This window comes from Schistocerca americana, chromosome 4 (genome assembly GCF_021461395.2).
Source record: "Schistocerca americana isolate TAMUIC-IGC-003095 chromosome 4, iqSchAmer2.1, whole genome shotgun sequence".
NCBI lineage: Eukaryota > Metazoa > Arthropoda > Insecta > Orthoptera > Acrididae > Schistocerca > Schistocerca americana.
In genome coordinates, this window is record NC_060122.1 from 191,412,414 (window position 1) to 191,438,061 (window position 25,648).

The 25,648-nt window shown below is 41.1% G+C and overlaps 1 protein-coding gene across 1 annotated transcript in view; it reads left to right on the forward strand.

Moving 5' to 3' along the window:
- The window catches only part of LOC124612977 (B-cell receptor CD22-like), a 115,828-nt gene extending 90,595 nt beyond the window's left edge, over positions 1-25,233 (forward strand). Inside the window, exon 9 of the mRNA XM_047141505.1 lies at positions 24,852-25,233. Within this exon, the coding sequence (XP_046997461.1) occupies positions 24,852-24,854 (3 nt within the window). The 3' untranslated portion in view covers positions 24,855-25,233. The remainder of the gene's footprint in view (positions 1-24,851) is intronic.
- Positions 25,234-25,648: the final 415 nt, after the last annotated feature.

The following is a 25,648-nucleotide window of genomic DNA, read 5'->3' on the forward strand; positions in this document are numbered from 1 at the left end:
GAATGTAGCATTGCACAGCGGTTCGTGATCGAAAGAATTCACGAAAATTGTTGGTTAGTTATACTCCACCGTGTACCTGAACTTTATTATTGTTATATCGCGCGGTAATTATTGAATTATTAGTTTATTTATTACGACAGTGAACGATTCAAGATTATTTATCGTGGTCCATAAAAATAGGACAAATGTACAAATATGTACTGAAAGCGGGCACATATATTTGTATAAATAATGCATCTAAAATCATTAAAAAGTCATCCAAGAGCTTTAAAAAATTTATCCGTCCTCATTAATAAATTCAGATCTGAAAGGGTTAATGTGACCACCTCCTGCGTTTGACGTCAACATGCAATAACCACCCTCAGACAGTAGATGGAAGTCGGGCGGGGTAGCCGAGCGGTTCTAGGCTCTACAGTCTGGAACCGCGTGACGCTACGGTCTCAGGTTCGAATCCTGCCTCGGGCATGGATGTGTGTGATGTCCGTAGGTTAGTTAGGTTTAAGTAGTTCTAAGTCTAGGCGACTGATGACCTTAGAAGTTAAGTCCCATAGTGCTCAGAGCCATTTGAACCATTTTGAACGGCAGATGGCCGCACAAGCATGTGGGCGGGATTCAGTAAACAGTTCATTCGTTGCCGTAATGGAAAAACGGAGCGAGTTATTAGGCGTGCAGAAGGGCATGTTTGTTGCGTTTTGGGGCAAGGGTTAAGGCATTTCCGAAACGGATAGGTCTGTAAACTGTTCGTATGCCTGCATGGTTAACGTATACCGTGCGTGGCAAAATGGCGATATCCAAAACCGGAGTATAGGGAAATGTGGAGCAAAAGGGCCATATATGAAGAGGGTGAGCAATTGCTTCGGAGATGTGTATGAGCGAATAGACAGACAACTGTTAAGCAACTAACCTCCCACATGAACCAAGGGGCTACCAACAGTGTGTCCTCAACGACCGTTCAGCGAACGTTGCTGCTTATTAGTCTCCACAGCAGGCGCCTGGTTAATGCATCGATGCTGATCACTAATCAGGCTGGACTTTGCAGGCCAAAACCTCAATTGGACGACCACTGAGTGGTGACAGATGACCCTTTTGGAATGTTTTCAGATGAGTCACGTTGTTAGCTATATCGCACAGATGGTTTTTGGCGTTTATGGCCATGCAACAGTCTTTGCAATGAAGCAGGTCCGACGAGGGAACGTTGTGCTCTGGAGAATGTTTTCGTGGCATTCCCTGCGTGATATCGCCATTCTGGAGGCACAGTGGATAGTTTCTCGACACGATGGCATGTACCAGCAAGACAGTGCGAAGTGTGACATAGCTCGTAAGTACGTGCGTTGTTCGAATAGCACCAGTATGAGTTTACCGTAGTTGTATGGCCAATAAATTACCCGTATTAAAACACAATGGATAATCCGTGGGACCATCTCGATCTGTCTATTCAACTGAGAAGCCTAACGTAGATGGCCATAGCACCAGTGACGTCATGGCATATCTCATCTTCTTACAGGACCTTACTGAATCTCTTCCTGCACGTCACGGGGAAGTCCATGCCGTAAAAGGTCTTTATTAAGGCTTTTGACAGGTAGTCATAATGTGACTGGATAGTGTATACAGTGTGGTCCATTGATAGCGACTGGGACAAATACCTCAAGAAATAAGCATCAAACGAAAAATCTAAAAAAGAACGAAACTCGTCTCGCTTGAAGGGGAAACCAGATGGCACTACGGTTGGCCCTCTAGACGGCGCTGCCATAGGTCAAACGGATATCAACTGCGTTTTTTTTTACATAGGAACCCCCATTTCATGTTACATATTCGTGCAGTACGCAAAGAAATATGAACGTTTTAGTTGGACCACTTTTTACGCTTTGTGATACATGGCGCTGCAATATTTACAAACGTATAAGTACGTAGTATCACGTAACATTCCGCCAGTGCGGACGGTATTTGCTTCGTGATACATTACCCGTGTTGAAATGGACAGTTTACCACTTGCGGAAAAGGTTGATGTCGTGTTGATGTATGGCTATTGTGATCAAAATGCCCACCAGGCGTGTGCTACGTATGCTGTTCGGTATCCTGGACGACATCCTCCAAGTGTCCGGACCGTTCGCCGGATAGTTACGTTATTTAAGGAAACAAGAAGTGTTCAGCCACATGTGAAACGTCAACCACGACCTGCAACAAATGATGATGCCCAAGAAGGTGTTTTAGCTGCTGTCGCAACTAATCCTCACATCAGTAGCAGACAAATTGGGCGAGAATCGGGAATCTCAAAAACGTCGCTGTTGAGAATGCTACGTCAACATCGAATGCACCCGTACCACATTTCTATGCACCAGGAATTGCATGGCGACGACTTTGAACGTCGTGTACAGTTCTGCCACTGGGCACAAGAGAAATTACGCGACGATGACAGATTTTTTGCACGCGTTCTATTTAGCGACGAAGCGTCATTCACCGACAGCGGTAACCTAAACCGGCATAATATGCACTATTGGGAAACGGAAAATGCACGATGGCTGCGACAAGTGGATCATCAGCGACCTTGCCGGGTTAATGTATGGTGCGGTATTATGGGAGGAAGGATAATCGGCCCCCGTTTTATCGATGGCAATCTAAATGGTGCAATGCATGCTGATTCCCTACGTAATGGTTCAAATGGCTCTGAGCACAATGGGACTTAACTTCTGAGGTTATCAGTCACCTAGAACTTAGAACTACTTAAACTTAACTAACCTAAGGACATCACACACATTCATGCCCGAGGCAGGATTCGAACCTGCGACCTACGTAATGTTCTACCTATGTTACAAGATGTTTCACTGCAGGTTGTACTTCAAACGTGATGGATGTTCGGCACATAGCTCGCGTGATGTTGGAGCGGTATTGAATAGCATATTTCATGACAGGTGGATTGGTCGTCGAAGCCTACACGTTCACCGGATCTGACTTCCCCGGATTTCTTTCTGTGGGGAGAGTTGAAGGATATTTGCTATCGTGATCCACCGACAACGCCTGACAACATGCGTCAGAGCATTGTCAATGCATGTGCGAACATTACGGAAGGCGAACTACTCGCTGTTGAGAGGAATGTCGTTACACGTATTCCGAAATGCATTGAGGTTGATGAACATCATTTTGAACATTTATTGCATTAATGTGGTATTTACAGGTAATAACGCTGTAACATCATGCGTTCGCAGAAATGATAAGTTCACTAAGTTACATGTATCACATTGGAACAACCGAAGTAAAATGTTCAAACGTAACTACGTTTTGTATTTTAATTTAAAAAACCTACCTGTTACGAACTGTTCGTCTAAATTTGTGAGCCGTACGTTTGTGACTATTGCAGCGCCATGTGTCACAAAGCGTAAAAAGTGGTCCAACTAAAACGTTTATATTTCTTTGCGTACTACACGAATATGTAATATAAAATGGGGGTTCCTATGTAAAAAATCGCAGTTGATATCCATTTGACCTATGGCAGTGCCATTTAGCGGGCCAACAATAGCGCCATCTGGTTTCCCCCTCCAAGCTAGACAAGTTTCGTTGTTTGTAGTTTTTTCATTTGACGCTTATTTTGTGAGATATTTGGCGCAGTCACCATCAATGGACCACCCTGTATATAATATGGGTAAATGTATCAACGTGTTGTTGGAGAGGGCAAGCGAATTTTGTGTGGGACAGACAGACAATTGTACAGTTTATGAACAGCATCGGAAAGAGCCTTCGAAAAAGACTTCAAAGACATCAGAGGAACTTGATCAATTAGTTGCAAGTTAACAGCACCGCAACCCATTTTCAAGAAAACAGGTGCCACACACGTCTGCCTCACTATTAAAAAAAGCTGTAAAAATTTCGGTAATTGAGCATCTCCTTGGTGAAAGGTTGCGATGATGCTGACTGTTATCCTGTTCCCCGCCTCACTGCTAGCTGGTATGCTTTTCAACTACAGTCGGAAATGGTGGGCGGCCATATAGTTCTTCACTATCTACTCGATACTTAGTAGTCGTCCAGCTTCTTATTTTATCGGAGACTGGGGGCACTTAATGAGTCATCTGTCTGATCTGATAGAATCCGCCACGATATCCCACTGAAGTACACATTCATTTGTTAGATGAATTCCAGTATCTGCCTTCCTCTACAGCTTTTACCCTATCGGCCTCCTCTAGTACAACGATATTAAATACTTGACGTCGTAACACATGTCGTATTATCGTGATCCTTCCTCTTGTCACTGTTCTACAGGTATTCCTCCCTTTGCTGACTCTTCTGAAGCTATGCAAATTTCTTATCTTGCACATACACCCAATTCACAACTTCCATTTATATCGACACACTCAGACACACCAATTCTATTACTTACTGGTTTCCCCACTGTCCATGATTCATTTTCATACGTTGCTGAGCTCCAAGTGTGCATTCTCAAAAATCTCTTCGTCAGTGTAAGGCCTACTTTTGGTACTAGTAAAATCTTTTTGGCCAGTAAGGTCCTCTTTACCTCAGCGAATATCGTTGTTATATCCGCCTTGCTTCGTCCGACAAGGATTACTTCGATACTAAGGTAGCAGAATTCTTTAATTTTGTCTCTTCGTTACATTTCTCGCAGTTTGCGTCTCCACTACTTTTCATTATTTCCGTCTTCCTTCGATTTACACTCGGTCCACGGTATTTAACCCAGTTCATTCCTCTCAGCAGACCCTGTAATTGTTCTTGTCTTTCGCTGAGGACGTCAATTACTCAGTAAAAATAGTCACTGATATTCTTTCAGATTAAATTTTAATCTCACTTTTGATTCTTTTTTTTTATTACCTGCATCGGTCCTTGGTTGTACATACTGAAGAGTACAGACGAAAGGCTGGATATGTGCCTTACATCCCTTTTGAATTTAGCACTTCGTTCTTTGTCTTATAATCTTACTTTTCCCTCTTTTTCTTGTATATATTTTATATTCGAAAGGCTTGCACCACCTTACATTGTCGAAAGCTTTCTCCGGTTTGTACAATCCAATGAACGAGCCTTGGCTTTAGTTCAGTCTTGCTTCCATTACGGATGCAAAATCAGAAGTGCCTCTCTGGTGCCTTTATCTAGCCTAAAACCAAGCTGATCGTCGTCAAACAGATCCTCAGTTTTCTTTTCCGTTGTTTTGTAAATTTTTCTTGTCAGTAACTGTATTCACGAGTAGTTAAGCTTACTGTGTGATAGTTGTCACAATTTTATGCCCTTGCTGCCTTCAAAATTGTGTGGGTGTTATTTTTCCGAAAGTCTGATGGTATGTCGCCAGTGTCATAGCTTATACATACCAACCCAACAAGAATAGTGGTTTGTTTGCCACATCTCCAAAATGATTTAAGACATTCAGAAGTAATGTTGTAAGTAGGGACTAACAACATTACCTCTGAATGTCTTATTTAATCTCAACTACTCTACATTTCCTCTATACTATGACTCTGATACTGGATCTTCAATACGGACTCCGATTTCTTCTTCTATGACATCAGACAATTCCTCCCCTCAAATGGCCCTTCACCATACCGGTTCCACCTATCCATGATGTGATCTGCGTCCGACAGTGGAATTTCCCGTGCGGTCTTACTTTTTAATCTCGCCGAAGGTTGTTTTGAATTTCCTGCGTACTGAGCCAGTCCTTGCGACGAACATTAATTTTCAATTACCTCATATTTTTCCTGTAGCCATTTCCATCTGGCTTCCCTCCAGTTCTTCACTTTTCGTTTCCTACCTTAAACCGTGTGAAATGCTTGTTAGAATATTGTAGTGTGGGTTGTACTGCAGAATAATTGTTAGGAAACTTATTCGATATGTCTCGCCGTTTCCGAGATAACTGCTACTGAAGTTAGGCGATGAGAACCGTTGCGCGCAATTTCAAATGGCAAGCGAGAGATGGCGTCTCCAAACGTGTTCTTCGTTTCGTTTCCTGAACCTGAACAACAGAGCGATACGCTTTACTGTATGGTTAAATGATGAAGGCGTCCTCTTGGGTAAAATATTCCGGAGGTTAAATAGTCCCCCATTCGGATCTCCGGGCGAGGACTACTCAGGAGGACGTTGTTATCAGGAGAAAGAAAACTGGCGTTCTACGAATCGGAGCGTGGAATGTCAGATCCCTTAATCGGGCAGGTAGGTTAGAAAATTTAAAAGGAAAATGGGGATACGTTAAAGTTAGATTAGTGGGAATTAGTGAAGTTCGGTGGCAGGAAGAACAAGACTTTTGGTCACGTGAACACAGGTTTATAAATACAAAATCAAATACGGGTAATGCAGGAGTAGGTTTAATAATGAATAGGAAAATAGGAAGGCGGGTAAGCTACTACAAGCAGCACAGGGAAGGCATTATTGTGGCCAAGATAGATACGAAGCCCACGGCTACCACAGTAGTACAAATTTATAGGCCAACTAGCTCAGCAGATGACGAAGCGATTGATGAAATATATGATGAGATAAAAGAAATTATTCAGATAGTGAAGGGAGACGAAAATTTAATAGTAATGGGTGACTGGAACTCGATAGTAGGAAGGGAAGAGAAGGAAATGTAGTATATGAATATGGAATGGGAGTAACGAATGGAAGAGGAAACCGCCTGGTAGAATTTTGCACAGAGCATAACTTAATCATAGCTAACACCTACGTTTGCATCATTTGTAGACTTAGAGAAAGCTTTTGACAATGCTGATTGGAATACTCTCTTTCAAATTCTGAAGGCGGCAGGGGTTAAATATAGGGAGCGAAAGGCTATTTACAATTTGTACAGAAACCAGATGGCAGATATAAGAGTGGAGGGGCATGAAAGGGAAGCAGTGGTTGGGAAGGGAGTGAAACAGTATTGTAGCCTATCCCCGATGTTTTTCAATCTGTATATTGAGCAAGCAGTAAAGGAAACAAAAGAAAATTTCGGAGTAGAAATTAAAATCCATGGAGAATAAATAAAAACTTTGAGGTTTGCCGATGTCATTGTAATTCTGTCAGAGACAGCAAAGAACCTGGAAGAGTAGCTGAACGGAATGGACAGTGTCTTGGAAGGAGGATGAACATCAACAAAAGCAAAACGAAGATAATGGAATGTAGTCGAATTAAATCGGGTGATGCTGCGGGAATTAGATTAGGAAATGAGCGCTTATAGTAGTAAATGGGTTTTGCTATTTTGGGAGCAAAATAACTGATGGTCGAAGTAGAGAGGATATAAAATGTATACTGGCAGTGGCAAGAAAAGCGTGGACGATAAATAGTTTAGACAAGAAGAGAATAGAAGCTTTAGAAATGTGGTGCTACAGAAGAACGCTGAAGATTAGATGGGTAGATCACATTACTAATGAGAAGGTATTGAATAGAATTTGAGAGAAAAGAAATTTGTTGCACAACTTGACTACAAGAAGGGATCGGTTGAGAGGGCATATTCTGAGGCATCAAGGAATCACCAATTTATTATTGGAGGGCAGCGTGGAGGGTAAAAATCGTAGAGGAAGACCAAGAGATGAATACGCTAAACAGATTCAGAAGGGTGTAGGTTGCAGTAGGCACTGGGAGATGAAGAAGCTTGCACAGGATAGAGTAGCATGGAGAGCTGCATCAAACCAGTCTCAGGACTTAAGACCACAACAATAACAACGGTTGAAATATTACTCCTGTTACCCATGCTTCCTCACAGTTACCTCTTCCTGTGATTCTTGAACTATATTTTCACCATTAATAGCTGAAATAAACATCTCTCTCATTCCTACTGCCAAGACTATATTTTCCCGCAATCGTTTGTCCTCTTGGTTCCGCTACAACCGGATTCCAATCTCCAGTGGTTACTAGATTTTCACGTCCCTTTAAGTAAATTCTGTATCTCTTCATCGTCTCTTGCGACGTAGGCATGTATGGTCAGTTTGCTGTCGAATCTGATGAGAACAAACCTATCACTGAAATGTTCGGAGTAACCCGCTCTCAGCAGTACTTTCCTAATCGTAACGAATCCTGCTCCCGTTATTGCATTTTCACCTACTGCTGATATTACTCTTATCCGTCTGATAAGAAATCCTTGTCGTCTTTCCATTTCATTTCACTGACACCCTTTATGCGAGAACATTTCCATTTTCAGATTTTCTAGCTTTTCTACTACGTTCATACTTCTGACACTTCACCCTTCGTCTCGTTGAGTCTTACTATTTCGTTGCTTATTCCATATTATTCCTCTTTGTAAGCCTCCACTTGGCGTTCCCGTCCTGGAGGGCCGAATGGAAAACTAAAGTTAAGCCGCGCTGAATGGCCGCGAGGTTTGAGGCACCATGTCACAGATTGCGCGATCCCTCCCGCCGGAGTTTCGAGTCCTCCCTCGGGCATGTGTGTGTGTGTTGTTCATACCATAAGTTAGTTTAATTATTGTGTAAATCTAGGGACCGATGACTTCATCAGTTTGATGCCTCAGGAATTCACACACACACACACACACACACACACACACACACACACTAAGCTGGAATTTTTGCCAGTGGTGATATCTTCATGACACCGTTTCAATTAAGAGCACATATCCTACGGATAAACATTAGGTATCATTATTTCAGTAGTTTCCAGTCAACACGCCTCTGACAGCGCTGGTTTCCAGATTTTTGGGTCAGTTTCCCATCCCAAGTGTAAGAGAATGCCGTGAACCTCCGTCCGCTTGTCCGCCTTCTTTCACAACGCCGGTATCATATACGTGCCACTCTCTGCCCTACTTCGGGATAAAACAGAATGAGCTGCCCTTCTTTGACCATTTTCGATGTACTCTGTCAATCCTATCTGATGCAGATCCTACCTCGCACAGCAGTACTCCGGAAGAGGGCGGACAAGCGTAGTTTAAGTAGCCTCTTTAGTAGATATCTTCTGGTAAACCTTGCGGGATGTAAGGTCGTGGTCCATGAAACTCTTCAGCTCCTAACGTTTCGTCCAGTGCTTCGCTGGACATCTTCAGAGGGGTGTTTCTCCTCCGGTGAGTCTTGCCGACTGACGGGTCGGACGTCTGAGAGCGACTTATGTATCGTAGAAAGTGGGCGTGACCAGAGTTACACGTGATATGCAGAGATAACCTTTGTCAGAGATAAAACTTAACTATCGATCGTAATCTTGTCACGGATAAAACTGTCTAGCAATTCTGTAGTGCTACTGTCCAAATATCACTAAGTTTCATGGTCTCTTCTTTCCGATTGAAATTATCCCTATGTTTATATATTTCAATTGCTTCTCTGCAAAGCCGTGGGTAATAGTTCGTCGTCGTAGATAAAATTTTTGTTTCGGAAAACTTCACTTGATGATTTCCTGGCTGAAAAGCGTGTTCTGCTACAGCCGATTTATCTGTTTTTCCTAATCGGCAAAGACTTCTGTGTTCTTTTAACCGTGTATTTACGCTTCTTTTTGTTGTTCCAACATAAACTTTACCACATGTACACGGAATTTTATATACGCCACTGGCTGATAGAGGAGCGCGTTTATCTTTTACAGACCGAAGAACGTGACAAATTTTCTTCGTTGGTCTAAAAACAGGTCTAATATCATGTTTACTGAAAATCTTTCCAATCTGATCCGTTACTTTCTTTATAAAAGGGAGAGAGACTGTATTCTTCCATCGTTTTTCGGACTTGTCCTTAAGCTTTTTGTTGTTTGGGTGCAGAATTCTGCTTACTTCTTTCTTTGAGTAGCCATTTTTCTCAAAAGCGTGCTTCAGATGTTTTAATTCGTCGTCTAGATACTCTGGCGTGCAAATCCGTCTGGCTCTGTCAACGAGACTTGTAATCACACCTCTTTTTTGCTTTGGATGGTGGTTAGAGTTTTTATGTAAGTATCTGTCTGTGTGCGTTATTTTTCTAAAAATCTGTTGTTTCAAGCTTCCATCCGTCTGTCTCATAACTAAAACATCCAAAAACGGTATTTTGTTATCATTTTCTCTCTCCATGGTAAACTGGATTCTTGGATTTATATTATTAAGGTAATCAAAAAATTCGTCTAAGGCTTCTCTATCATGTGGCCAGACCACAAATGTATCGTCTACATACCGATACCAGCGAGATGGTTTCTTATCTGCTTTCTCCAAGGCTGACTGTTCGAATTTCTCCATGTAGAAATTAGCTACTGCAGGACCCAATGGGTTACCCATTGCTACGCCATTAAGTTGTTCGTAAAACTCATTATTCCACTGGAAATGACTGGAAGTAAGACAGTGTCTGAAAAGAGCAGTCAGATCTTCTGGAAAAATATCCGTTATAAAATCCATAACTTCATTAACTGGAATCATAGTAAATAAAGATACTACATCGAAACTTACTAAAATATCTTCAGGAGTCAGAATAAAACCTTCAATTTTCTCTATAAAATGACGTGAGTCCTTTATATATGAGTCCGTTTTTCCTAAATATTGTTGTAAGCGAGTTGTTAGATATCTTGCTATTTCGTACGTAGGAGAATTGATAGCACTAACAATCGGTCTCAGAGGAAGGTCCTTCTTATGTACCTTGGGTAGGCCATAGAGTCTAGGACACATAGCTTCAGTCTTCAATAAAGCTCTTTTTTCTTCTTTTTGAATAGAAGTGGCCGATTTTATCAAATTATTTGTTTTCCGTAGTACGTTGGCTGTAGGAGTTTCATGGACCACGACTTTACATCCCGCAAGGTTTACCAGAAGATATGTCATCCGGTCGTGAAAGCCTTCATACTGTGATCAGAAGACTCTACGGGGAGCAATTCTCAAAATCAGTTAGACGCCTGGAAATTTTACGTAAGAAGAGAGCGCATTTAATTTGTACTTTAACATTCTTGTTGCGTTGTAGGGATTCGTCTACCATACCGAATTTTCTAAAGTTGAAGAGGATGTTCCAGACAGCCCGCGTTAATCGGATATTTGATTATACAGAAGCAGCACTACTTCGAGAGAGGATACACTATACAAGACGAGAGATGGATTCTGTTGACCGTAAGTTACTGCAGTTACATTTATTCCTTGCTAGTAAGATACAGAGAGCCCTATGGAATAAAATAGATTGCCTTACATTTCGATCTATGGAAACCATGATGGAAACGACTACTAGAAGGCATAAGAAGAAGTTCGAAAAGTTACAAACTTATGCAGAATCTACAAATAATATAGTGATGTCCGAAACTGTTATTAATAAGTCAGACAGAGTTTTATCTCAAGACGAAATTTCAGTTCTTGCAAAAGGAGGAAACTACTCTATAACACCTCCGAAAGTTTCTGTTGAGGATATTATTGCAAATGTAGAAGCAGGTATACGTACTCTCCCCAAAGAAACTGCAAATGCATTCCGGATCGAAACCACCAGAGTATTATGCCGCAGTAAACCTCTGGAAAGTAATTTAACCAATGGCGAAAGAAAGGCTCTGAGAGATTTAAATGCAGATAAAGACATAGTGATTGTTCCTGCTGATAAAGGGAATGCTACGGTCGTTTTAAATACAGAAGATTATCAAAGTAAAATTTTGAATCTTTTAACGGCAGGGCAATACAAAAAACTTAAGAAAGATCCTACAGCCAACGTACTACGGAAAACAAATAATTTGATAAAATCGGCCACTTCTATTCAAAAAGAAGAAAAATGAGCTTTATTGAAGACTGAAGCTATGTGTCCTAGACTCTATGGCCTACCCAAGGTACATAAGAAGGACCTTCCTCTGAGACTATCAATTCTCCTACGTACGAAATAGCAAGATATCTAACAACTCGCTTACAACAATATTTAGGAAAAACGGACTCATATATAAAGGACTCACGTCATTTTATAGAGAAAATTGAAGGTTTTATTCTGACTCCTGAAGATATTTTAGTAAGTTTCGATGTAGTATCTTTATTTACTATGATTCCAGTTAATGAAGTTATGGATTTTATAACGGATATTTTTCCAGAAGATCTGACTGCTCTTTTCAGACACTGTCTTACTTCCAGTCATTTCCAGTGGAATAATGAGTTTTACGAACAACTTAATGGCGTAGCAATGGGTAACCCATTGGGTCCTGCAGTAGCTAATTTCTACATGGAGAAATTCGAACAGTCAGCCTTGGAGAAAGCAGATAAGAAACCATCTCGCTGGTATCGGTATGTAGACGATACATTTGTGGTCTGGCCACATGATAGAGAAGCCTTAGACGAATTTTTTGATTACCTTAATAATATAAATCCAAGAATCCAGTTTACCATGGAGAGAGAAAATGATAACAAAATACCGTTTTTGGATGTTTTAGTTATGAGACAGACGGATGGAAGCTTGAAACAACAGATTTTTAGAAAAATAACGCACACAGACAGATACTTACATAAAAACTCTAACCACCATCCAAAGCAAAAAAGAGGTGTGATTACAAGTCTCGTTGACAGAGCCAGACGGATTTGCACGCCAGAGTATCTAGACGACGAATTAAAACATCTGAAGCACGCTTTTGAGAAAAATGGCTACTCAAAGAAAGAAGTAAGCAGAATTCTGCACCCAAACAACAAAAAGCTTAAGGACAAGTCCGAAAAACGATGGAAGAATACAGTCTCTCTCCCTTTTATAAAGAAAGTAACGGATCAGATTGGAAAGATTTTCAGTAAACATGATATTAGACCTGTTTTTAGACCAACGAAGAAAATTTGTCACGTTCTTCGGTCTGTAAAAGATAAACGCGCTCCTCTATCAGCCAGTGGCGTATATAAAATTCCGTGTACATGTGGTAAAGTTTATGTTGGAACAACAAAAAGAAGCGTAAATACACGGTTAAAAGAACACAGAAGTCTTTGCCGATTAGGAAAAACAGATAAATCGGCTGTAGCAGAACACGCTTTTCAGCCAGGAAATCATCAAGTGAAGTTTTCCGAAACAAAAATTTTATCTACGACGACGAACTATTACCCACGGCTTTGCAGAGAAGCAATTGAAATATATAAACATAGGGATAATTTCAATCGGAAAGAAGAGACCATGAAACTTAGTGATATTTGGACAGTAGCACTACAGAATTGCTAGACAGTTTTATCCGTGACAAGATTACGATCGATAGTTAAGTTTTATCTCTGACAAAGGTTATCTCTGCATATCACGTGTAACTCTGGTCACGCCCACTTTCTACGATACATAAGTCGCTCTCAGACGTCCGACCCGTCAGTCGGCAAGACTCACCGGAGGAGAAACACCCCTCTGAAGATGTCCAGCGAAGCACTGGACGAAACGTTAGGAGCTGAAGAGTTTCATGGACCACGACCTTACATCCCGCAAGGTTTACCAGAAGATATGTCATCCGGTCGTGAAAGCCTTCATACTCTTTAGTAGACCTGTTAGGTTTTCTAAGTGTTCTGCCAATATATCCAAGGTTTTGATTTGCTTTCCACACAAGATTATCTGTACCATCTTACCAATTAAAGTTATTCGTGAATAAGATTTTCACTCTGCAGCGGAGTGTGCGCTGATATGAAACTTCCTGACAGATTAAAACTGTGTGCCCGACCGAGACTCGAACTCGGGACCTTTGCCTTTCGCGGGCAAGTGCTCTACCATCTGAACTACCGAAGCACGACTCACGCCCGGTACTCACAGCTTTACTTCTGCCAGTACCACGTTTCCTACCTTCCAAACTTTACAGAAGCTCTCCTGCGAACTGGGAGAAGTAAAGCTGTGAGTACCGGGCGTGAGTCGTGCTTCGGTAGCTCAGATGGTAGAGCACTTGCCCGCGAAAGGCAAAGGTCCCGAGTTCGAGTCTCGGTCTGGCACACAGTTTTAATCTGCCAGAAAGATTCAAAGTTATTCGTAATAGTAATCAGCAAGTGTTTAGTTGTGTTTTATGTGATTTATCGTGTAACTTGTGGGTGGTGAAGGGATCAGACTACAAAGGCCACAGGTCTAACTTAAATTTAGCTGATTCATTTTAGTGCTAATGTGGATGACTTCACACTTTTCATGATTTAGAGTCAATTCCCACTTTTTGCACCATACAGGTATCTTGTCTAAATCAATTTGCAATTCGTTTCGATCATCTGATGACATAAATTACGGTAAATGACATACATCTACGAACAGCTTAAGAGAAGTGCTCAAATCGTCTCCTAAATAGTTCATGTGGATCAGGAACAACACAGGGCCTATCACACTTGTCTGAGGAACACCAGATATTACTTTTGTAGTACTCGATGACTTAGCGTCAGTTACTACGAATTGTGACCTTTCTGACAGAAAATCACGGCTCCAGTCACACAACTGAGGCGACAATCCATCGGCACGCAGTTTAATTAGACGTCGCTTGTGGGGAACTGTGTCAAAAGCCTTCTGGAAATCTGAGAACATAGACTCAATCTGATGTCACCTGTCGCTAGCAGTCATTACTTCATGAGAATAAAGAGCTAGTTGAGTTTCAGAAGAACGGTACCTTCTGAATCAGCATTGGCTATTGGTCAATGAATCGTTTCCTTCGAGGTGTTGCATAATATTCGAGCGCAATGTATGTTCCAAAATCCTCCAGCAATTCGACGTTAGTGATATGGATCTGTAATTCAGCGGAGTACTCTTATTTCCTTTCTTGAGTATTGGCGGACTTGTACAACTTTACTGTCTTTAGATACGCATCTGTCGACTTGCCTGCGGTTGTATATGATTACTAAGAATGGAGCTAAGCTACTGTATCTGCATACTCAGAGAGGAACCTGACTGGTATACATCCTCGACCGGAGACCTTGCCATTATTAAGCGTTTTAAGCTGCATCGTTACAGAAAAGGATGGCTACTTCTAAGCTACTCGGGAGTTGTTCTTGATTAGAATTCTGGAATATTTACTTCGTCTTCTTTTGTGAAGGACTTTCAGGAAACAGTGTTTAGTAACCCTGATTTAGTGGCACTGTCATTAATATCATAAGCATAGTTATCGCACAATGATGCTATTGATTGCGTCCTGTCGTTAGTGTGCTTCACATACAGCCAGAAGCTGTTTGGATTTTATGCGAGATTTCGAGACAGAGTTTCATTGTGAAAATTATTAAAAGCATCTCACATTAAATTTCTGTCAAACTTCACCAATATTGGGGATTTTTCTGCCTTTTAAATTTGGCTTGCTTGTTTCGTTGCCTCTGCAATCATGTTCTGACCTGTTTTGTGCACCATGGACCATCAGTGCCATCTCTTATTAATTTTTCTGGTAAATACCTCTCAATTGCAGTCAATATTATTTCTCTGAATTTAAACCACATCCTGTCTATGCTTGCATAGTCACAATGAAACGAGTGGAGAGTGCCTCCCAGGAAGGTTTCAAAGGACTTTTATCTTTTCTTTTTTTAATGGATAAACTTTGTGTTCAAGAGTGGAAAAGAACACGAAAAGTTTGCGGGGCAGTGAAGCACAAAGTAGGCAGATAGCAAGAGTAAATAGAATTCCTATAGAATTAGAACAAAGCGTAAAATTGGCAGGGCACGGGTAATTAGAATTCGTGGGGAATTAGAATAATGACCCGTTGTCTGGCAAAGCTTGAGTGTTTATTCTATGTCACTAGCACCTACTGTACTTAAGTGTTTTTATCTTAATGCCAGAGAATCTCTGTGCACATTATTTGCCCACGAACACGAGGCAGTATTACCAAAGTATCTGAATAGATTTACAAAAAAGTTTGGAGGAACCGTGAAAACTTCACATACCCCAGGCAGATAACAACTACAGAAACGTGGCAGTGACACGCTAGGTGGAGCACTTAGAAACGGATGTTTTTCTGACGCCGGTACCTAACGAGGTTTCTGTTTTTGTGGTGTATACATAATACACTTTTTTTAACAACAGAAAAAATGCAAGTCAATTGCTGATAAACCTACGCTCATATTGGCAACAGCACAGTAGCGTAGTCGTCGACCGAATACATAGTTCAGTCAGACTCATTCCCCAATTTACTACACTCTTACAAGCTTCTCAGACTATTCCTAACCATCGAATGTGGAGTGAGTTTTTTATAATGGAAGATCGAAACGTTTCGGTTCGAAGGCCATACGGTCCAGACTCGTTATGTCAATCAGACAAAATCGCCGTGAGGATTGACAGACAAACCTGGTTGAAGATGCCCACTTGGTTTAACACCGTGCCCTGTTACGTGATGAAGTCCGTGTCTGCTGCACATCATCATCAGTAATGAATCGTCGATCTTCCAAGATACTTTTTAGGGGACTGAAGACTTGGAGAGAGATGAGGACTATAGAGTGGGTGCTTGAGTACCTTCCTTTTGAGTTGGCGTAACTTCTGCATTACATTTTTAATATGAGGATGTGATTATCGAATCGCAACCGGTACACCAGTTGGGCCACCATTCGACAACAGTGGTTTTCAACAGACATGCTTCGTCATTCACAGATTTCATTCTCCGATAGATTTCTACCGGAGGTCAACGGTTGAAATCCGTGTCCAGCCATCCTGATTTAGGTTTCCCATGATTTCCCTAAATCGCTTCACGCAACTATCGGGACGGTTCCTTTGAAAGGGCACAGCCGACTTCTTTCCCTAATCCGCTGGTACCGATGACCTAGCTGGTTGGTCACTCCCCCAAATCAACCAAACAAATAATGGGAATATGTGATGTATTGTTTCAGGACGGGTACACTCAGTGGATTACTGGATCTCAACGCCACAACTCAAGCACCTCCTGTGATTACTCATACACAGTCCTATCACATTAATGTGACCACCTGTTGAACGTCCGAATAACCAACTTTTGCAGCACTGACCACTGCGAGACGTGTAGGAACAGATTCAGTGAGGCCCTGGAACGTACAGAAGGGGGTTTGGAGCCTTGGTGACTCCAGTGCCGCAGCCATCTGTGCTACGTTTATCGCCTGAGGATCCATGGCGCGAACAGTCCGATAGATTCTCGATTTTGTTTTAATTCTGTGGGTTTGATGGGCATGGATTTTGGTAAACTCATCCTGGTGCTCTTCGAGCCATGAAAGTACACTAAGTCCTGTGCGAGAGGTTGCATTGTCCTACTGGCAGACGCTATAGTGTCGAGGAGAAACCAACTGCACGTGGAGGTGGACATGTTTCCCAAGGGTAGATGCATACTTGTGTTGATCAATTGTGCTTTCCAGTCTGAGTACCCAGGGAACCCCATGGAAAGATTCCCCTACCATAACTCTCCCTCCTCGTTGCAGGGTGTTTGCTTTCAGATTTCACACCGTACATGCCAACGGAAATCTGTCCTATGGAACATGAAACGGGATTAATTTGAAGCGCCCAACTTTCACCATTCCGTGGACGCCCAGTTGCGGTATTTACATACTGGAATGCAAACTTCAATCTTTGTCCTGAATGAGCAGCATGCACCAAGAGCGCTACCAATTATTGTGCATCATACGTCTTCCCTTTTATATAATAATCACTTTCTTATGTTTAGTTGTAGTGGTACGAGGTGAATCTCAATGGTTGCTTTGACAATTTTGTATCAGCTCGTTCGTTGTGTCCAGATTGTGATGTATTTCTCAATATATTGTGGAATAGTGGATTACATACCCGTTACAGATTACCACCTTAACATGGTGAAAAGATTTGCACGGCTCAGTGATTCACAGAGGTATACCAGATTGGTCAGTAGATGCGACACCAGAAACACAACAGTCTTCCTAGAGGGCTCCCTTGGTGGGACAATGTGGGCTGCAACCACACAGGCCATCGGTTAAGTCTGAGGCTGCTTACACCCACTATACAACCTGCGAATATTATGCCACATATTTTGTAAGCTGCCCTTCACACCTTCTTGCTTGCAACTTGTACTGTGGGACTTCGTACAGAAAGTTACCCTGTCATCCCAAGCTAAAACTATTGAGCCCTAAAAGTGGCGCATTGTCAGAAGAGGGCGCATGCTCCCATTATCCCGCAGACACAGTTCTGCCACAGTACAAATTACGGACGAACCACAGTGCGCACAAATTGTCCATTGGTTCACCGGCAATTCTGGCTTCACATGGACCAAATTCAATGTGGCGTGCATCTGCCGTGAAATAATACACGCAACTGATGAAGCGAAATCTGGGTCAAGGAACACGTGATATTCATCTTTTCGGCAAGATTAAAAAATGTACGAGGGAAAGAAATTTTCCTACTTTGAGGACGTTCTCGAATAGCTTCGTGACCAAGAAGCGCATTTCTGTTGTCAAGGAAAAGAATAGTTCTGAACGTTATTTACAAAGCCTTGGTGGGTATGTTAAAATTAGGGTCATGTATCTACGTCACTTTGTTGTCTAGCACAGCATTCAGTAAAGGTTACTTGGCCTGCTGTAATAATGAGTAACTTACATTTGGAATCGTCTAGTGTACAGGCCTCGAATTACTGACCGAGATATTTTTACGTAGGTTGTTCTCCTTACTGCCTACAGTTTATGTAGTACATAGGATGAAAACTGATGAACTGTACGAGGAATATTATAATTAGATTCAGGTGAACACTTTGTTTAACTCAGGAGCCCCATGTTTAATTCATTCTGGTGAGTTGTTACTTAGTCTATTTCACCTGCCACGAAGAGATGCACGTAAGTGAAGATGGTGGTTTTAGATATTGTTCTTACTGCTCCTTCTGGAGGATTTTTAGATCGATCCTAAGTACCACAGACGCTCTTGTTCCTATCCGAGACGCGTTCTAATGCCCTCTCACTTCTGTTGGCTATGATACCCGATGTATCCTGATGTTCACATCTTCTCTTACCAAATAAAATTCTGATTCACATCACGGTATCTCTTCACATTAGTTTTTTGGTACCTCTTCTAACCGACTACCTTCTTCTTCCGCCAATCAAGGGTTAAGCCCCATAGCCTCTTCCGCCCTCACCATATCTTCCTCAGTCTATCCATACCCCATCTTCCAATAGTATTGTATTCCATCGCTCTTCCAGGAATTCACCGAGGCGACATACGCAATACATGCTGTTTCTGATGCTGATTTCTTGGATTGCTTTTTCAGTTAACGACTACACCCCCAGGTCTTTCCTTATGCCTTCATTTGTTGTTTTCTCTTCTCTTCTGCATCTCTTCACTTATCTAAGGTACTTTATTTCTGGTGTTTCAAGGTATCTTACGTCTTTTGATCTTAATGTGCAACTCTCTGCTCCGTATACCAGTGTGGATAGTGCCACGAATGTATAAAATTTCTATTTGATTTCTGTTCTTGTTTTGACCTTCAGGGTTCTTCTAATCAGGTTACATGTATGTTTACAGATGTTACTTATCTTACGTATATCTCTCTCTTCTTCAAAAGTTGTGTCACATCCTCGATATTGGAAATGAGTTACCATTTCTATTAACTGGTTTCCAATGATTGTCTTGGTTCTTATACGGTATTTTCATTTTAGCTGTAGAGATCTTCAGGTTGTAACTTAGACCTCTATTATTTAACCCATGTACCGCTATTTGTAATTTATTTTCAGTGTCCTACATGATTACCAGGTCTGTGGCAAAAAGCTCTGTTGTTGGAGCTTTATTTGTCACAGTTGTTTTGCCTTGAGCTGTTCGGTCCTTCAACCATTCCCTTGACCAGATCGTCGATGTAGATGTTGTACAGTGTAGATGATATATTTTACGCATGTGTTGGAGTTTACTTGTGGTATCAGCTCTTTGCCAGAATCTAGTCTTATTTTGGTGTTTTTATACGAACATAGGAATATTTTTATCGGTGGCCTTGTATAACCTCTATTCTCCGTTATTGACTAGAGCATTTTTCTGTGGATGCGTTCAAATATTTATTCATAATCGATAAAAGCTAGGGGTGTTCCCAAATACGATTTTCATATCTTACGTATCGGTGTGAAAACATCGTCGGCAGGGGATCTTCCGTTACGGATGCTTGCTTGCTGTTCTAATTAAAATTGAATCACAGATATTAGAAAGCCTTTCGTTAATTATTTTGCTGCAGATCTTATAAGAAGCTCTCAGAAGACTCATTCCCCTGCCATTATTTTTGTTACTTCTACGTCCTTTTTTAAACAGTGAAATTATAATTAGCGCATCTCCGTTCTACTGTTACTTTACCTGTACCCAGACACATGTTGCAGAAAAACAGAAGTCTGAATTCTAGAAATATTTCACAATATGTTATCGGTTCGAGCCTGGTGGTCTAGTGGTCCTGACTGTCCTCTGTAATGAAAAATCTGTGTGAAGTATTCAACGATGAACTTGAAGGGGTGTCCTGTGATGTCTGTCCAGATTAAATGAAGAGAAAGATGAAGGACAAAATGAAGAATTAATAAAAATAAAAGTGGTAAAGAGCTTGAATTGCAGCCAAGACGTTGCGCGAACGAATCCCAGACGGAGCTTGGATTTTTAGGTTTGCGTTTTAACCCAGCCTTCACCTCCCAACCATGTGAGCAATCGCCAGAAACGACAGGTGGTTTGTTTCCCACGTTAAACTGTGGGACTCCTTCCCCTGGTTGGATAACTGGGGTAGGCTAGGGACAAGCAAGTCGCCGAATTGGCGTCCAGTGGAAAGACTTGGTCAGGCCGTTGAGCAACCGAAATTATTATTATTACCAAGTTAATTCCTTGAAAACCTGGCGCTTTTCCAACTTTATCTTTTCTTGAATGCTTGTTTTATCTCTCTCAAATATCTTAGATGCCTCCCTTCCTCTGCTTTTCCATCCGTTGGCTTTTCTACATCTGAATTATACCATGACTCCTTATAGAGTTACCCACACTTCTGAATCAATGATATTTATATTTTCGATGATTTTGCCGATTCTCTTAGCTGTCTGACCAGTTTATATGCCACAAATTTCGTATTTAACTATGCTTATAAATGTAACCCACCAGTATCTATGTGTACGCGTAATATTTCGTTTTTGTTTATTTTCTGATTTCAATATATTTTTCCTTACCTTCATCACTCTGTTTCTGCAAGAACCACCTACATGCTTTTTGTTCTACGCCTTCTTGTATCCCTGCATTCCAAATTTTAAGTCCCCTTTTTCGAATCGTTTTGGGTTCCTCACGTAGAATTTCTTTAGCCATCTGTCTGCAGTTTTTAGTATTTGTTTAATCTGGGGTTGGATCTTCACTTGACGGCCTTTTGTGGGAGAAGCTTAGATAATCAGCATTCATGTAGATTCGTGAAACTCTCTTTTTGGAGAATATACACGTAAAAGGTTTTGTTTGGGTTTCTTTCATTTTTTCTCTTGTTCTTTCTTTTCCCATCTCTTCCGGAATTGTATCTCTGATTTAACAAGGCAATGAAATGACCCTATGGCATTGTTGGACGGGATGTCTTATTCGGGTTCGGCCGCCAAGCACAAGTCTTACTTCATTCGACGTCACATTGGGCGACTTGTAGCCAAAGATGAGGATGAAGACAACACAACACCAAATCCACGAGCGGAGAAAATCTCCGACCCGGCCGGGAATCGAACTTGGTCCCAGTGCATGAGAGGGAAGCACGTTACCACCCAGCTAAGCAGGCAGACAACAAGATAATGATTCGTACTCATGTTCCCCGCCCCTCCACAGCGTACTGGTGTGTCACCATAGGCAATACATTTTGTTTAGTGCTATGCAGTCAATAAGAGATCTATCACCTCTTTTTAAAAAGGTATTGGTTACATTATATAAATGTATTGCTTACATTCAGTTCATCAAAGGCAAAAACTCTCTCAGATTTCCCAGTTGTTATAAGAGGTATCAGTTTTTTTCTTCTTTTCTTCTTCTTGTGTGTGAGTTCCTATAACTAAGTGTCCTCAATCAGGTTTCAGTCTCACTGTGATGATTCTTTATATTACTTGTGCATATTTCTGTAGTGATGTCCTTATAATCTATTAACACTGCTGCTCCACTACATGCTCTTCACTCAGTGCTACCCCTCTATGTGACATAAGGTAATCGTCTAGATATTTAGTATTTTTCGACTTCTTTTTGGTTAGTTAGTCACAGCTAAATTTGTTTTAAAATTTTTAAGTGTTTTATTAAGCTCGGTATTGTTTCTCATTAGACTCTGAAAGTTCGATGTGGCAACGTAGAGTATGTATTTTATCCCGCAATTCTCAGTATTCTCCTTGCCCGGTAATTTTCCAGAGCTTCCGATTTATTTGGATAGGTTATCCATCTCATCGCATAGCCCACTACCTGGAGGACCAGAGGTTCCCCTATGGGTTTGCATCCCTAGGAAAGTTTCCTTCACCTCAACTGAAGAGGCCTTTATCCCTAAGGGAGACAAGACTAGAGAATGAAAATGGAAGACAAAAGGCAAGAGTTGGCCAATAGAGGCCGGCAGGATGGAAGACACAAGAGCTCTGACACAAGTGGGTGTAAGCAGCCTCAGACTTAGCCGAGGGCCTGTGTGGTTGCAGCCCACATTCTCCCACCAAGGGAGCCCTCTAGGAAAACTGTTGTTTTTCTGGTGTCGCATCTACTGACCAATCTGGTATACCTCTGTGAATCACTGAGCCGTGCAAATCTTTTCACCATGTTAAGGTGGTAATCTGTAACGGGTATGGAATCCACTATTCCACAAAATATTGAGAAATACATCACATTCTCTCTCTCTCTCTCTATCTCTCTCTATCCACATGTGGAATTTGTATGTATTTCACACTCGATGGCGGCTAATGTGGGAGTGTTTGTCATACAACAAACAAATACTTAACTTTCCCTTTAGTCACAAGAAACTGAAAGTGTGAAGTACAAAATGCTCCGTTTCAGTGGAAGGTTTTACTAACGGATGAAGTATCGTTTAAAACAGTCGGAAAAACCATCTTCATAATACGAACTACATGTCCGTTGACCATCCACTTTAGCTCAGAGGGGAAATAAAGTACGACCTCGGTCTGTCTAAGTGTAACGGCCGTCTTTCAGGAATTGATCCCTGGTTCAGTCTTACTGACAAAATTCTAAATAGACTCAAGTATCTGATGAATGTAAATCATACGTGGCTGCTTTTACTGGAAGATATCGTACCGGACACAATACAGCCCATGTGGTTCCAATATGAGTGATGTCATTCCCATTGTGCACGTATTTTATAAAGAGAAATTTTACAGATCGTTCGATCCATCGTTTTGCAAACACAAAGTAGGATGCACGCGAAACAGAGTAACGACCTCTGGAGTTATATTTGTAGCGATGCAAGAGGTCTTCAAGAGAACACTGACAACTACCGAAGACGTCAAATACCGCATCATTCGAGCCAGTTCTCAGTTAAGCCATACTAAAGTGAAACAGTCAATATTGTCTGTCCGAAATGTCTATATTGTGTGTAACAGTGCACAAGGTCAACATTTTGAGCTCCTGTTATGGCAAGCATATAAATAAACATACGAAACCTACCAGAAAGTGGTTCCTTACATGTGGTACTGTAGAAGTTACAGACCAATCAGGAACCTAGCTCTGCTGACTGAGACAGTATTTTGTGGCGCTGTTATATTGTTCTATCGGGTCATGTTCCTATTCGAAGCGTGTTTTCCGTATCTCAAAATATGTATACATTGTCGCTGAAAATAAAACGAAGTCCTAGTGATATTAAGGTGGATACAAAGTTTAAAAGTAACTTGTATTCCTCAAGTATTCGTCATACTGTTCCCTAGAACTTATTGAAAATAACACCTCGAAGTATTAACAGGTTGCAACGGGTGTAAATGCGGATGTTTTTTTTATGTGGCACCTTAATATGTACAAACACCAGTGAATTGCTTGATATTTTCTCTGTGGCGAACAGTCTTCCCACGTGAAAAACTTTACGACCTGCTAGTTTTTGCACGGTCGTACTGCACCAGTAACCGGTCTATGCATATCAGTAAAGGCGAACCACTTTGTGTCCACGCGTCCATATTTCAACGCCTGACCTGCTGCCCATTGGTGGCTTGCTCTTGCTACATGTACATGGAAATACAAACCAACCTGAAAACGTATGACTTATAGTGGCTACAATTGTCAGTCTGAAAATGATGTAAACACTGATGTAATGTTATTCAGTACCCCGTCCTCAGTTACCAATAAAAATACCTGAACTTAACACCAGTTACAACCTACATTTTGGGCCATGCAATAGGGTCGCCCAGTTATCTCGACCACCCAGAATAACTCGTATAAACACACACAAGCACACTCACACTCACCCACCCACACACACACACACACACACACACACACACACACACACACACACACACACACGTAGAGGCTTATTTTAAGACCATATATATTAAAAGAACCTCTTAGAGTGTTGCAGCGTAGGTTATGATGTGAAATACTAGTCAGAAAAAAAGTCGCTTCGTCAAGCTGTTTCCGAGTTAAACATCCAGCACCGAAGTTTGACACTCGGGCCGTTGCGTGCGCAAATTCAGCTGTTCGGCCAGATGTAATTAGTGTCAGTTTTGTCTCATCGCGTAGATGATAGCGCACGAGGCTGCTCAACCTTTGGCTCGCTTTGATACTTACTGCCTACCCATGTCTAATTTTTGAGGCTCTGTTTTCTTAGATTTTAGGAGACCAAAAGAAGAAAATGTTTGCCGATACAGTCTCTGGCGCGCTGCTTGAACTGATTAGCTAACTTCAATGCTAAGTAACTCGAAAACGGTGCATCGCATCGAACTTTTATCTTAACGAGAATTTCTCAGCATATCCGACCTTGCACCACCTTTACAAGCTTTTCAAATTTTTTCCCACCACATTGTATATACCCAAAATATGTCAACAAGGAGTAAACATTTTGAACAGGAATTAAATACGTTAACATCTGTGGATATGTGTAAATATCTCTCTGTGTCTCTCTCTCTGTGTGTATGTATTTTCTAATTGGCTACATTTAATAATTGTAACTCTGGAAACACATTCAGGTAAATAATATGAGTACTGACCTCTCCTTCTGGAATATCTCATTACATTTTGTTGTTTTTCCAGTGACACAAGAGAAGTGGAAGTAAGAATATCATGTAGGCGCGGAAGCGGACGTCTTCGGACATGGAGTCGCACACCCATCCGACTGCTGTAGTATCCTGCACCTGCCTAGTTGCCTCGATTGTGAATTTACAACATTACTGGTGTTCTACTTCTGGTATCAATGTGACATCGAATACATGATACCTGGATAATAAGAAGACCTCATTCAGGTTGAGGCGTTCTTATATTATAATAATAAGTATATATGTAATGAGTAAGAGATTCACACAGCTTTTCATAAAGAAATACTATTTGAAACCATAATAATTTGAAATGGAAATATCTATTATTTTGATGCTAATTACATAATTATAACTTCAATAAAGAGAACTATGAAAAAGTAGTTGTGGATAATAGTTAATGGAACCGAAGAACACAGTCATACCAGAATACAGCGTATTTACGGGCAATGCTATAGTATACCTTATAATGGTTGATGGCTATTTTTAATAGTTACTCTACAAATATTGGTGCGTAAACAAAGTGAAATTGTTCTGTTGCGAAATCAAAACAGGTAATCAATGTGTAGAAAACGTATGAAAATACATGTGTAATGCACAGTAGTTTAAGAAAAGAAAATCGTAACTTATGGCAGAAGAAATTGTTGATCATATTTAGAACATTGCCATCAAGAACAGTTAATTTCAAATCAAAGTTTAACACAGAGACATTTTGAGGCGTAAGAAATAGGACTATACAGAGTAAATAAAATTATTTACCCAACAACAAATAAATTTATCACACGACTCGACTGTAGG